The sequence below is a fragment of the Mytilus californianus genome, unplaced genomic scaffold (assembly GCF_021869535.1).
Source record: "Mytilus californianus isolate M0D057914Y unplaced genomic scaffold, xbMytCali1.0.p SCAF_10, whole genome shotgun sequence".
Lineage (NCBI taxonomy): Eukaryota > Metazoa > Mollusca > Bivalvia > Mytilida > Mytilidae > Mytilus > Mytilus californianus.
In genome coordinates this window covers 11,818,121-11,832,779 of record NW_026262582.1, presented here as the reverse complement: position 1 = coordinate 11,832,779, position 14,659 = coordinate 11,818,121, and the positions used below count along the sequence as shown (strand labels likewise).

The following is a 14,659-nucleotide window of genomic DNA, read 5'->3' as shown; positions in this document are numbered from 1 at the left end:
ATTGGCACATCTCATTCCTATGATGATTGTTTAGCCCTGTACCTTCAGTCATGGTTCATTGACTGAATATTTGCATAACTTACATGTTAAAGTATTGCTATTTTAATTTCAACATTTGCATTATCCAAATAACAAATAGACGAGACATATCTCTGTGTTAACAGTTTATTACAAATTTATTCTATAATCCTCTGCTCATTTTATATCAAAAATAGCAACATGTTCAATATCATTGCACAGGGATTTTTTGATGACACATTACAAATGTATTATAATTGTGTTTGCCAAGATTTATTTATTGTTGTTTGTTTGGCATCCGGTGTCAAATATAGTATAAAATTGAGAATGGAAATGGGGAATGTGTCAAAGAGACAACAACCCGACCATAGAACAGACAACAGCAGAAGGTCACCAACAGGTCTTGAATGCAGCGAGAAATTCCCGCACCCTGAGGCGTCCTTCAGCTGGCCCCTAAACAAATATATATACTAGTTCAGTGATAATGAACGCCATACTAAACTCCAAATTGTACACAAGAAACTAAAATTAAAAATAATACAAGACTAACAAAGGCTAGAGGCTCCTGACTTGGGACAGGCGCAAATTTATGCATATTCAGGATGAGAATAAATGAGACAGTACAACTAATAAGGTACTGCAAAGTGGATTGGTTTCGAGGGAATCAGGGAATTTGCACTACCACAGGAAAAAAGGGGGTATATAAGGAAGAGGCACAAATGAACATGTTGGTACTGAAATTATTGAAACTGTTAAATCAGGATAATATTTTAATTACATGTGATTTTGATTTTATTTTTTGCAGTGTGAAGTAAAAGGAGGCGGTAAAACACAGGCCACAACCCTTAGACTAATGAATGCCATTAAAGCCATCCCTACCATGTATACATGGTCAACCCTTCAGCAAAACTATATGGTAAAACTCATTGTTAGTTGTTTATATAGATCTAGTATAAAGATTCTATTTTGTCAGATTTATGATGGAAAAAAAATAGTTTGACATAAATATTCCTCTAATCGTGACTATATATTTTCATGTCATTAATCAATGACAATGTCAGGTAAAAGATGCCACAAAGTCATCTGTTTTCCACCCAACTTTTTCAATAGTATTCTCTATTTATCTCTTTAAGGTTAGTTTTTTATCTGCCCACAGGGACACAGAAATAGCATGTTGTGTCTGTCTTTTCAATCTTAAAAGTGCTCCCACATCTACATTTTTTGCCAGATTTTTATGAAAATTATATCACATGTTTGTATCAGCAACATCTTTGAAAACTGAATGATCTTTGCACTTAAAATGGAAAATTATTGGAGTTATAGCCCTTGGAAAGATAAATATTTGTTTCTAGATTGAATGAATAACAGAAAGTTTTCTTATTATTTTTTTTTGCAAGTGTAATAATATTATAATTATGTACATTTTTGTGCATTTTGAAAAATGGAATATGTGGAGGTTTTAAAGGATTTTATTGCTGTCGAATGAGGCCATATATGTTACAAACTGATTGGTTGCTTGGAATATAAGTGAAATAATACATTTCTTTCTTTCAATTTCCATTCTTTTGTTGTTTTAAGAAATATAATATCCCTTGCTTATTATTTATTATGTCAGGTTGAAGACGAAACAGTACTACACAACATCCCTTACATGGGTGATGATATTCTCGAACAAGATGGTGCTTTCATTGAAGAATTACTGAAGAATTATGAAGGGAAAGTCCATGGTGAAAAAACCAGTACAGTTCTTGATGATGAGACTTTTGTAGAACTTGTAAACTCAATGTGGCTTAACTATCCTGATCCAGAACTCGAAGATGATGAAAACAGTTAGTGGATTTCTTATTTAGTGCAAATTCATTATTCTTAATAGGGTACCATATTTCGTTGGTATAGGTTAAAAAGGAATTTAAATGTTCAATAAAGTATAAATTTTCTATAAGCTTGTAAGCAAACTTTGGCAAAACCACAGAATTAAATATCTACGTAACTTGATACTCAGGAAAATATATTTTTGTTATAAAGTTCGCAAGGCTCATGTTTAAAGATCTACCATCAATATCAATTCCCAAAAATGACAAAAAAAACATTCCAAGGTAACTAAAGACAGTCATTGATTTGTCAGTGTTTTGTTGATTGATTTAAACAGTCAGGGGTACAACTTAAACAAGTGATTTCATTATCACTTGTTTCAGTGATTTTAAAAAGTCTGTGTCTATTTTTGTGAAAATTTTTAAATATTTCACAGCCAAAATCACTTGATGAAGTTTAAGTAGTAGCCCTGGCTATTAAATACAATACAAAAAAAAAACATGTTTGTCAAACAAACACAAAACACAATGGACAATGCATGGTTCAGTTAGTATGACTTGGTACAGACTTAGAATATGGTTGGGTAAACCATTTATTGTTCACTTCCCCCTATTGGTTTCTAGACCACATGTCATAAAAGTAAAAGACATCAAAACCTGAACAGAACAGCTACCAACAAGATGACCACTAACCTGAACAAGAAGATAAAAGAAAGCACATCATTTTGGAAGCAGGGTCAATAATTATAGTCAATTACCATTTTTTCGTATGACAAAAGAAGTATATTTTTCTTTTTCTTTAGGGCTATTCCATTAAAATGTATGTGGGAGGGTAGGATGGAAAGTTTAATTATTGAATGTGGGTCATGGTTTTTTGTCGAGCCTGCGACTTTTGTCGCAGAAAGCTCGACATAGGGATAGTGATACGGCGGCGGCGGCGTTAGCTAACTTCTTAAAAGCTTTATATTTTAGAAGGTGGAAGGTCTTGATGCTTCATACTTTGTATATGGATGCCTCATGTTACGAAGTTTCCGTCAGTCACATGTCCAATGTCCTTGACCTCATTTTCATGGTTCAGTGACTACTTGAAAAAAAAGTTCAGATTTTTTGTAATGTTAGATTCTCTCTTATTATAAGTAATAGGATAACTATATTTGGTATGTGCGTACCTTGCAAGGTCCTCATGCCCGTCAGACAGTTTTCACTTGACCTCAACCTCATTTCATGGATCAGTGAACAAGGTTAAGTTTTGGTGGTCAAGTCCATATCTCAGATACTATAAGCAATAGGTCTTGTATATTCGGTGTATGGAAGGACTGTAAGGTGTACATGTCCAACTGGCAGGTGTCATCTGACCTTGACCACATTTTCATGGTTCAGTGGTTATAGTTAAGTTTTTGTGTTTTGGTCTGTTTTTCTTATACTGTATGCCATAGGTCTACTTTATTTGGTGTATGGAATGATTGTAAGGTGTACATGTCTAGCGGGCAGGTGTCATCTGACCTTGACCTCATTTTCATGGTTCAGTGGTCAAAGTTAGGTTTTTGAGTTTTGGTCTTTTTTTCTAATACTATATGCAATAGTTCAACTATATTTGGTATGTGCGTACCTTGCAAGGTCCTCATGCCCGTCAGACAGTTTTCACTTGACCTCGACCTCATTTTATGGATCAGTGAACAAGGTTAAGTTTTGGTGGTCAAGTCCATATCTCAGATACTATAAGCAATAGGTCTTGTATATTTGGTGTATGGAAGGACTGTAAGGTGTACATGTCCAACTGGCAGGTGTCATCTGACCTTGACCTCATTTTCATGGTTCAGTGGTTATAGTTAAGTTTTTGTGTTTTGGTCTGTTTTTCTTATACTGTATGCCATAGGTCTACTTTATTTGGTGTATGGAATGATTGTAAGGTGTACATGTCTAGCGGGCAGGTGTCATCTGACCATGACCTCATTTTCATGGTTCAGTGGTCAAAGTTAAGTTTTTTGAGTTTTGGTCTTTTTTTCTAATACTATATGCAATAGTTCAACTATATTTGGTGTATGGAAATATTTTATGATCTATTTGGCAGTCACGCAGGTTTTATTTGACCTTGACCTCATTTTCAAGGTTCATTGCTCAGTGTTAAGTTTTTGTGTTTTGGTCTGTTTTTCTTAAACTATAAGCAATAGGTCAACTATATTTGTTGTATGGAAGAATTGTTAGCTGTACATGCCTGCCTAGCATGGTTCATCTGACCTTGACCTCATTTTCATGGTTCATTGGTCAATGTTTAGTTTACTTGGTTAATGTTAAGTTTATGTGACAGTTGTAATAAAGCTTTATATTTAGGACTATCAACATAATATCAATGATTAGTAAAGAAGGCGAGACATTTCAGCGTGTGCACTCTTGTTTTCAGTATGCGTCTATTACCATTATGCAAAATTATCTAAAAAATGGTTCTTGGTTGTAGGGATATTTTGAAAGTCCCTTCCTACCCTCCCACATAAATTTTAATAGAATAGTCCTTACCAAATTGTTTGTTTTAATGGAACAGTTTCTGAACATTAAAAATAAATTGATTACATTTTCTTACATCATGTACATTGTACATTAACATAAAATAATTTGTATATATACCAAAATAAATCTTATTACAGATGGTGATATAATAACATCAAATGATGAATCTAAGAAAAGTATCTTTCCGAGTAACTCTATATTTGAAGCTATATCGAATCAGTTTAAAGAAAAAGGATCACCAGATGAACTTAAAGAAAAGTAAGTCAGTAGTTACAATAGACCTAATCGATATTTCAGAATCCAAGACACTTAACCAGAGATTTTGCTATACTTAAACTATTGATGTCATACAACAATCTGTTTTGCATTTCTGCGTCTGACAGAGAGTTTCTCTTATGACATCAACGTTTTAATTTTGAGGAGCCTTTCAAGATTCTCTTATTTTATCATAATGATAAACACACACTTAGAAAATATAAAGACAGAAATTTCATTGGTTGAGGTATTATTTATCAGAACAGAAAGTAGAGCAGAGCATTGTTAGATCCCTAGTGGCAAATGTTGGACACAGAATTTGCATTTTTATTTGAGGGGGTAAAATATTCCATTTACTAGGCAAAAATGGAGAAAAAAAAAAAAAAGAGTGGTACAATTTGAGATGAAAATCTGAGAATTTCTACATAGTTGCGCTGTGTATTTTAAGTGGAAAATATTACAAGAGAGAAATTCAAGTCTTTTGAAATAAAAAAAAAAATTTTTTGTTGTTGGTATGATTAAACAAATATTCTCAATTGGCCTTGAAACAATTTAGATAATAATTCTTGTTTTGAATTTGCCTCAAACTATGATATAATAATTATAAACCAGAACTTGTCCTCAACACCAGAATAAAACATAGTCTATATACATGTATATTTATCCTGTATACTCTTTTTCTTTTCATATTTATAGTTTTAAAAACGATTTCTTTATCATATCTGGAAAAAAAAATCTGAAATTATTTATAATAAATTCTGTTTGAAATACCTGCATTTCTCGTAGATAAAATTTACCACTTCAAAGAACATGTTGCAATTATGTGGCATAATTAAAACAACTTATATTTTCTACATTATGTCAGAAGTGTAAATTTATACATATATAAACAATTGATAAAATAAAGATAGGGCTGTTCGGTAAAAACCTAAATTATAGCAAGGGAAGGCACTTTGAAGTTGTGGTAACTAATTACAGAGGCGATTTTAGAATTCTTTTACACTTTTACTGTACAAAAACACCCAAACCTTATAAGGTGAATTTCACATGAATTCACCTCAAACGAGCTTATACGTGAAACTCACCTGAAATCCGTTTAGGTAAGTTTCATGTGAATTTTGAAAATAAGCTTATTCAAATAACTTTGAGATTTCCAAATTTAATCAAAATAATGAAAAATACCTTTTTTTTTTAACTTCATGTGAAATTCACGTGAGAAATCTCACGTAAGATTCATGTGAATGTCAACTCGCGTGAAATTCACATGAACATTTTCATGTGAGTTTCATGTATAAGCTTGTTTGAGGTGAATTTCATGTGAAAAATTGCATGTGAATTTCACGTGGGATTCATGTGAGCAAAATTTTCCTGTGTAGATTAGATGAAGTGCCTTCTCAGTGTCCCATGTATGTTTTTTTTGGAACAGCCCTAAGGAATAAACTTTCTTTTATTTTCAGATATAAAGAAATCATAGAATCACGAGATAATCCTGTACCACCGGAGTGTACCCCTAACATTGATGGAACACAAGCTCAGTCTGTACCCAGAGAACAAACCATGCATTCATTCCACACACTGTTCTGTAGAAGATGTTATAAATATGATTGTTTTCTTCATCGTAAGTCATTCGGTATTTTTATGAGATTTGGGGGGTGGTAGTTACTGGACAATACAAGGTTGTCTTCATCGTAAGTCATTCGGTATTTTTATGAGATTTGGGGGGGGTGGTAGTTACTGGACAATACAAGGTTGTCTTCATCGTAAGTCATTCTGTATTTTTATGAGATTTGGGGGAAGGCAGTTACTGGACAATACAAGATTGATTTAAGTATAGATTTGAATTGATTCATTGGTGGTGTTTAACATCACTTGCAAGCATGCTTTGTCATTTCATTGCAATCAGTTTTTATTGGTGGAGGAAGCTAGAGTAGACAGAAAGAACCAGTTAGAAAAAAAAATAGGAAAATTCTGAACTTCACATTATTCCATTATCAATGAAAGAAATTTTTCTGTACGAAAAGTTTCTGTCAAAATTTATTTCACCTCGTTCATCATGTTCACATTGAAACAATTCACTGAGACACCAAAAATTCAATTGTCTCTGAACTTACCTTAAACTCTAAAATAAATCACTTGATGTTAGCTAAACATAGAAAAAAAATTTGGTGAAAATAAGTTGATAGATATCCAATATTGAATTTATGCTTGACCTTCAATATGACAGGGGCATTATTATTATACCCCCGCTTTAAAAAAGTGGGGGTATACTGTTTAACCTCTGTCTGTCCGTCCGTCCCATATTTTTCGTCGCATCTTTCTCAGGAACTGCATCATAAGGATTTCTTAAATTTGGTTTCAGGTTTTATATAAGTCAGCTATATACCGTGTGATGCGTTTTCAGATTCATCACTCAACAACTTCCTGTTTACCAAACACATACATCATTTTACACATGACATCCAAGTAGTTGAAAATTTTCGTCACATTTATCTCAGGAATGTATTACAAGGATTTCTGAAATTTATTTCAGGGTTTATATGAGTCAGCTATACCATGTGATGCGTTTTCAGATTCATCACTCAAAAAAAACCTGTTTACCGAACACTTACATTTGGGCGGGGGTATCATCAGTGAGCAGTAGCTCGCAGTTTCACTTGTATTTACCTGTTTGTATATCCTTCCATCTGTCTGTCCTGTATCAGAGGAAAGTTTATGGTAGTTTGTGGTCATATCGACTCGAATCTTTGTGTACATTACCTTTAGGAAGTGACCTGTTTACCTTATATGTGAAATTTGAGTTTTGACCTAGATTTTGTGGTTCACTGAACATGGAAATGTGATGGTGTAAGTGGTGCATGTAATAGATCCATGTTTTACTTGCTTGGCCTATAATAATTAAAAAGTATATTTCTGCTATTATTTTTTGTTCTATCAACTACATTTATACATTTAAGCTATGAATCTACAACTCCAAGTTTAGGCCACACATGCTGTTCTTATTTATCAAGTCACATTCAATAGATTAGAAGTGTGTCAAAATTGTATCATACACAATAATGATAAGCCAGTACACACTGTCCTGATTTCATTAACCAGTATTAAAAAGATAAATATAATACATGGTGTCCTATGTATTCTTGTTTCTGTCTTGTTGCAGCTTACCATCCAACACCTAGTATGCTTACAAGAAAAATGCCTGACACAAAATTGGATACAGAACTTTGTGGACCTTATTGTTACCTGAAAGAGGTAAATATTGATTTACTGTTAAAGTGGAAATTTTAGTGCTTTTTTTTTGCTTATTTGGCAATTGCATAATATGTGCCAAATGTGCTCAGTGTGAATAGTTTGTAGAAAGTAATAATATTTATTTGAATTGAACCCCATGGCTAGTGCAAAAAGTTAAGGCATTGAAATCACAAAAATATCCAGGTTTACATTAAGGTGGCTGGGTGGTATAAATATCTAATATAGGATTTGGCTAATACTTTTTATAAATGAACTTTATCATATATATTAAGTGAAAAATAAAAATAAAAAAATGGGTTAACCGTCTAGTTAATTTTTTTTTTGAAGGGTTCAAGTTTATTGGTTTTCATTCAAGATTACTATAGAAATGATAGGGAAATGAATGCATAGCCATCTTTTTTGAAGAATTTCTCATAAAACACCTAATATAGGATTTTTTAATGTTTGTGTTTTTTCTGTTGCTGAAATAGTCTTTTTAAATAATAAAAAATAAAATCAACAAGTCACCGTCTAGTTAAGACAAAAAATGTACATCATTAAAAATAATGAGCATTTTTTCAAAAAGGAAGATAACTCTGTCTTTTACACATTTTTCTAATTTTGAGACCAGATAAAGAGAGACCTGGTTATAAAAACTTGTTATACCCTCTATACATGTAAGACCATATATAATATATATAACAGTTGATTTGCATATTGGTTGCCATGGCAACCAGCAGTCAAAATGGAAAATCATTAATTTTTGGGATTTTTTAAAATTTTCAGTTCAAATTCAATACCTAACTATTTGAAAAATGATCAGGCAGTATCTATTACAATAGGGGTGTGTTTGTTTTTAGAACCTGCATATTTATATGGACTGTGGAATCCCTGAGGCAAATAGTTCTTAGTTTGTCTGCTCGTTCACTTGTTTAATACCTGGCACTGGTTTCAGTTGATAATTTTAGTATCTCTTGCTTGATTGTAATAAAACTTGCCTTTTTTATGAAACCTAGAGACTCACTCAGACACCTGACTTAAACTGATTTTTCAGTTTACAAGACAATCCCTCATCTGCACTAGATATACCACCTCAGGGACCTCTAACATTAGTATTCCAATTTTGATGAAACTTTGCAAGGTATTTTTTATTTTATTGGTGTTTTGTACATAAATCAGGCTGTTTTGACATTTTTGATTGCCTTACATTTGTCATTTGGTTTTATAGCTTGCCAAACGGTATGGAGTTGGCTCATTGTTGAAGGCATATATCTCTTAACTTCTATCTCTTTTGGTCTCTGGTGGCAAGTTTTCTCAGTGGCAATCATGCCCCGTATATCCCACCTTTTTATATATATTTGAAATTTTAAACACAATGCTGACAAATATAGCACACAGGACAGCTTCTATGTTTGTTGTATAATGGAATTATTACAGGAGCATATGTAAGTTTGACATAGACAAATTCTTCTTTCAATTCCTAGTACTTGTTTATGTATAAAAATTAACACATGAGATAGTTGAACCTGATACACCCGCCAATTTATCCGTTTTATGCTTTTGAAATTACATACATAAAAAATTTCAGGTTAAATAGTGTGTTATTAGATTTGTATTAAATAGAAAATGTGTCTATAAGACACAGGATGTCCTGCCATTAAATGTAGGTCACAGTAATCAAATTGTTGATGACCTGTGTGGTATCATTAAAGAATACTGTAGTGATGATATATCACAATAGGTTTCTGTGAAATGAACCTAAACACAAGACTCAACCAAAGACACAAAAGCAATAAATGTAGGTCAAAGTGACTCAAGTAATGTATAGTACTACTAGCATTACTAGTATACAACATGTTTGTACAAGATGTCTGTGGAGAAAAAATATCACTGATATATTACCATTAGTTTCTGAGAAATAGAGATAAATGCAAAACTTTACTGGAAAGGGATGTACATACTTATGGACTGACAAAGATATACTAGTATCAATCTATATAATCCATCCACATTTGTGGCAGGGCATAATAAAATCCAATCTTGGTAACTTTTTCAAATAAATATAAATAACAACATGCAGTATTGTGACAAAAGTACTCATTTATGATCAAATTTCAGTTCCCATAGATTACTTAATTAGATTCAATAAATTCCCCCAAAAAAATAACTAATTTAAAAGTGTTGAATTGCATGGTTTGATTAGTAGCAGGCCAACTTCACTTGTTTATTCTATTCATATAACCTTATGATTTTCTTTTCAAAGTGTGCCAATTTTTAAAAATCCTGTTCTGTATAATCAGTTATGCAAATACCTGTCACCCCCTCCCCCCTTTCCTCCCTCTTACAATTAATTTAAATGCACACATGTTTTTTATGCTAAAACAGTGTTTTTGAGATTTATAAAGTTCTCAACAGTAAATTATTTTGATAAGTGTACCTGTTTCATTTCATATACTACCTTTATTTTCTTTGGTAGGATAGTAAGTTCACCAAATACAATAAACATGTGTATAACCATGATAACAATTGGGACTAAAATTACATGCAAGTTTTCCACTAAAAATTGAAAAATATATTGCATAAGCGTACATTGTACTTCTTAACTTATGCAAAAACAATCTATTTCCTATAGCTTCTGTATTAATTTTTATGTGTAAATATGCGTTATTGCCTAAACTGACCAAATAACTTTTTTCAATCATGATGATGATGGGAGTTTTTAACGACCTAGACTGGCTATACAGCCCTTGCACTGTCGTTTTTTTTCTATTCAATTATACATGGCCAAGCACGTTTTATACTCATGTGGAAGAATTAAAAAACCTTAAAAATTTAAATTGGTAGAAAAAAAAACATTTTTATGTCATGCATCATGCATGTAAAGCCACCTTCTTTGGATAATCTTTTATTTTTTAGACACACATTTATTTAAATTTTGAATAATTGTAATAAATCTTGAATCCTTGATACACTGAATGATTCTTCATTTGCTTTACATACATGCTACATAATATATTAGGGCATTTAACATTGTTAGATAAATTAATGTAAAAAATAAACTACCTAAGCTCCTGATTAAAAAGGATATATCATTATTGTCTTTAATAAAGCTTGTATATTTACTTTGTCAACTCTTTTATAATTCCCTACTCTAACATGTCTAAGGTCATGCAATGTCTATAAAAAAATGTCTATTCAGTTTGAAAATAAAATTATTTCATTATTTTAAAGAGATGGATTTAGGGGAGGTACATCAGAGCTCCAGATAAGCTGCGTATTTGCGTGATCACGCAATAAAAATAATTAAAAACCCAATGCAATTGCCCATTGCAGGGTTCAATAACCCAATTAATTCAAAGGAAAACCCAATTATATGCCAAAAACATGGGTTCTTAACGCTTTTATTCGCTATCGTTTGCGTTATTTACCCTTACTTGATTACAGTCGTCGCGTAAATCTATTTTTATAATATTTATAATTGGAAATGTCCTTTCGTTCTAAAAATAGAGCCCTGCATCAAGTAGCTGTAATGGGTCCCTGTTGGAATTTTCCGTTGCTCAAAAGGTACACGTGTTTATGAAAACATTTCGATCTTCTCGGCGTTTATCCAATTAGCGTGTGACATGCTGTCATATTTTTTCGAATTGCTCGGGCATTATCATAACATACAATGAATTAAAACGAAAGTAAATGTCCGGTAAAAATATTGAATAGAAGCATGTTTTCGGCTTCTTTTTGATAGCTGAGGGAAAGTTATGATGATAACAAGACTCAGTTAGTGATTTTAGGAAGCGGCAATTGAACGCACGGGCGTGTTTGCGTACCATAACGAGAACATTGCTAGAGCGATAAACACGGGGTTCCGTCAAAAAAGAAATCAGTTGGAAAAAGTGAAAGGCCAAATCAATTATGACATGATATGTAGTTTGAAAGCATCGGAAACCAAAAGTTCTGATAAGGGACAACTTAACCCAGATTTATGTAAATTGAATTAAACGAAAACAGTTTATATATTATTTTTTTCATTTTAGTTGATGAGTAAATACACATATCCGTTTTTTACGTCAATGCAGCTTGACACTTTCTTTGTTTTTGGTCTAATTGTTCTAGATGCTTAAGATAGTTGTCTTATTGGCAAGTGCAGTATAACATTGCCATTTATTTACTTGATGTTGCAGAATTATTTGTAAATTTAAGTTGAATGTGGTCTCCGTCATTATAAACCACCCTATAAACCTCAAGGTTTTGGGGGTATATCTTAAATCTGGAAACTACTTTTTATTTTTATTAAAAAGTAGATCTGGCAAATAGGTGAAAGGACTGGCAAAACTTTCTTACAGCACCTAAATTTCACATATATTACACAAAAATCTAAACACTTAGCCACACCTACCCCAACTATAATTAAACTGTAGGGTGATCATATGGGATCTAGAAAGGCAATTAATTAGTTCCTGTCCAACTAGTGACACCAGCTGCAGTTTACATAAGTTTTGAGAAAATACAAAACTGACAGAACGTTTAAAACGGTACACAAATTAAATGTACAATTGCTCGTCAGTGAATAAACCAAATAAAACAGCTAGCACATATTCTACAAAGAAAGAAACACATTTAAGATGGAAACACATCTGGGGTTGATATAATGTGATTATAACATGCCTAAATATTCAATATTGTGTTGATGAAAAAACTCAAAACATTAAGGAGCTTGGTGGTGAAAAACCCAATTTGATATTTGCTTGAGGGGTGAATTGGAATTGATAATGCAATTAAAAAACTTTATCACCCAATTACATAAAAAAACGGTGGGTAAAAACCCCAATTTGTGAATTCTTATCTGGAGCTTTGGTACATATATGGTTAATTCATAGCCTTTTTACATGTTCCACTTCAACCGTTGCCTAGTTTGGGAAGCCTTTTGCCCCTTTTTTCGAAATCCTAGAAACATATTTGTAACATTTTGTTACCTGCATTTCTTTCAGACAATACCTGGTAAATGAAAATATAAAAAAACACACTAGACTTGCACCTTCTCAATTAAATTTTTACAGGCCTTTTAAAGCTGACTATGTGGTATGGGCTTTGCTCATTGTCGAATGCGGTACAGTAACCTATTGTTGTTAATTTCTGTGTCATTTGTTCTTTTGTTTTATTGGATATCATACCACATCTTTTTTTTTATATAATGTTCTACTTTTAGGCAAAAATATATATTAAAATAATAAATTATCTACCAGCTCTAACTCAAAGTATGGCCGTTCACTTCCCATATGTTAAAAAATACAAAAAATGTACATTCATTTGTATGTAATAAAGAAATTATAAAAGTAACGAATCAATGAAATAACCTGAATAACCTTTTACATTTTGCCACTTTGAAAATAATTATAAGAACTATTACATGTACCTCCCTTTTTCAATTCCAACTAATTTATAAGCATAGCCCGATTTGAATTAATCTAACTTTTTAATTCTGTCCATGAAAAGTGAACTGTTCTAGCAAAACACATACTGATATAACTTTATTAATTAAGACATTTGACATAAAATTTAACAAAGAGAACAAAATTTTAATACAACAGTAAATTGTTTGAAATATATAGTTCAATATGCACCTCACCTTATCCATGTTATCATTAAATAATCAACACAGTATGATATGTGCCAAGTTTTACATGAATAATCTACAGGAGGGACCCAGAATTTTAGAAAAAGAGGGTGGTGGGGGTTACTGATGGATGGACAGACAGACAGACTGACAGAGTGCAAACCAAAAGTCCCATTCGACTTCGTCGGTAGGGGACTAATAATCTAAACTAACAACAGAGTAAATGAAAATTCTGTTTGCAAAAGAAACTCCTGCCTTTTCCCCCTGAAAAGTCAAATAGTCATTAGTATTAATTTACTTATGGTGTCTGATGTAGACAATATTCTGTATGTATGTGCCTGTCCCAAGTCAGAAGCCTGTAATTCAGTGGTTGTCGTTTGTTGATGTGTCACATTTTTGTTATTGGTTCATTTTTTGTACATAAATTAGACCGTTAGTTTTCTCGTTTGAATTGTTTTACATTTGTCATTCCAGGGCCTTTTATAGCTGACTTTATATATGCGGTATGGGCTTTGCTCATTGTTGAAGGTCGTACGGTGACCTATAGTTGTTTATTTCTGTGTCATTTGGTCTTGTGGAGAGTTGTCTCATTGGCAATCATACCACATCTTCTTTTTTTTATATATAACACAACTGCCAAGTTGCAAATAAATGGTGATTTAGTCAACACACCATGAATTACATTGTACTATCAATCTTAGTTGTAAGATTAACCATGTTAATGTGAAAACGACTCCAGTGGACCCTAAGTGGTCTGTAAAAAATGTGTCATAACATTTACCACAAGTACATTGTACAATGAGCATCACTCATTTTAGTGTGGGTATGGCTGTGTTTTTGCTTATTCCACATTGGTTACAGACAGTGGAGGGTTAACATCTGACAAAACATGTTTAACCTCGCCGAAATATTGTTTGCGCCTCACCCTGTCCAAAGTCGTGAAATTCTAGTCTTTTTTAGTCTTGATTGTATGTATTTAAATTTTTGGTTCATTTATATGTTTTTGCGTTAAGTGTGACGTCCATTTTCCCTGGACAATACATTATTGTTTAGGGGCTAGCTGGACCCTGCCTCCAGGGGCTGGATTTTCTCGCTGTGTTGAAGGCCAATTATACCCATAGTGGCCACAGGTCATCTTCTGCTATTTGGTCGGATTGTTGTCCTGACATGTAATTTTCCCCGTTTCCATTCTCAATTTTATATAATTTATAATACACATTAATGTTTGTCC

At 32.6% G+C, this 14,659-nt stretch overlaps 2 protein-coding genes across 5 annotated transcripts in view; one reads left to right on the top strand and one right to left on the bottom strand.

The window, feature by feature from the left end:
• LOC127717617 (histone-lysine N-methyltransferase EZH2-like) overlaps positions 1-14,659 on the top strand; it is an 86,038-nt gene that overhangs the window by 11,949 nt on the left and 59,430 nt on the right. For all 4 annotated transcript variants that reach the window (XR_007989272.1, XM_052223331.1, XM_052223330.1 and 1 more), the window contains exons 4-8: positions 824-934; positions 1,634-1,847; positions 4,472-4,592; positions 6,047-6,207; positions 7,747-7,838. Coding sequence is in view for 3 of the 4 variants with exons in the window: in XM_052223331.1 (XP_052079291.1) it covers positions 824-934; positions 1,634-1,847; positions 4,472-4,592; positions 6,047-6,207; positions 7,747-7,838 (699 nt within the window). In the remaining variant the exon portion in view is untranslated. The remainder of the gene's footprint in view (positions 1-823; positions 935-1,633; positions 1,848-4,471; positions 4,593-6,046; positions 6,208-7,746; positions 7,839-14,659) is intronic.
• LOC127718675 (putative uncharacterized protein DDB_G0287113) overlaps positions 1-14,659 on the bottom strand; it is a 115,056-nt gene that overhangs the window by 99,494 nt on the left and 903 nt on the right. The gene's annotated exons all lie outside the window — the stretch shown is intronic.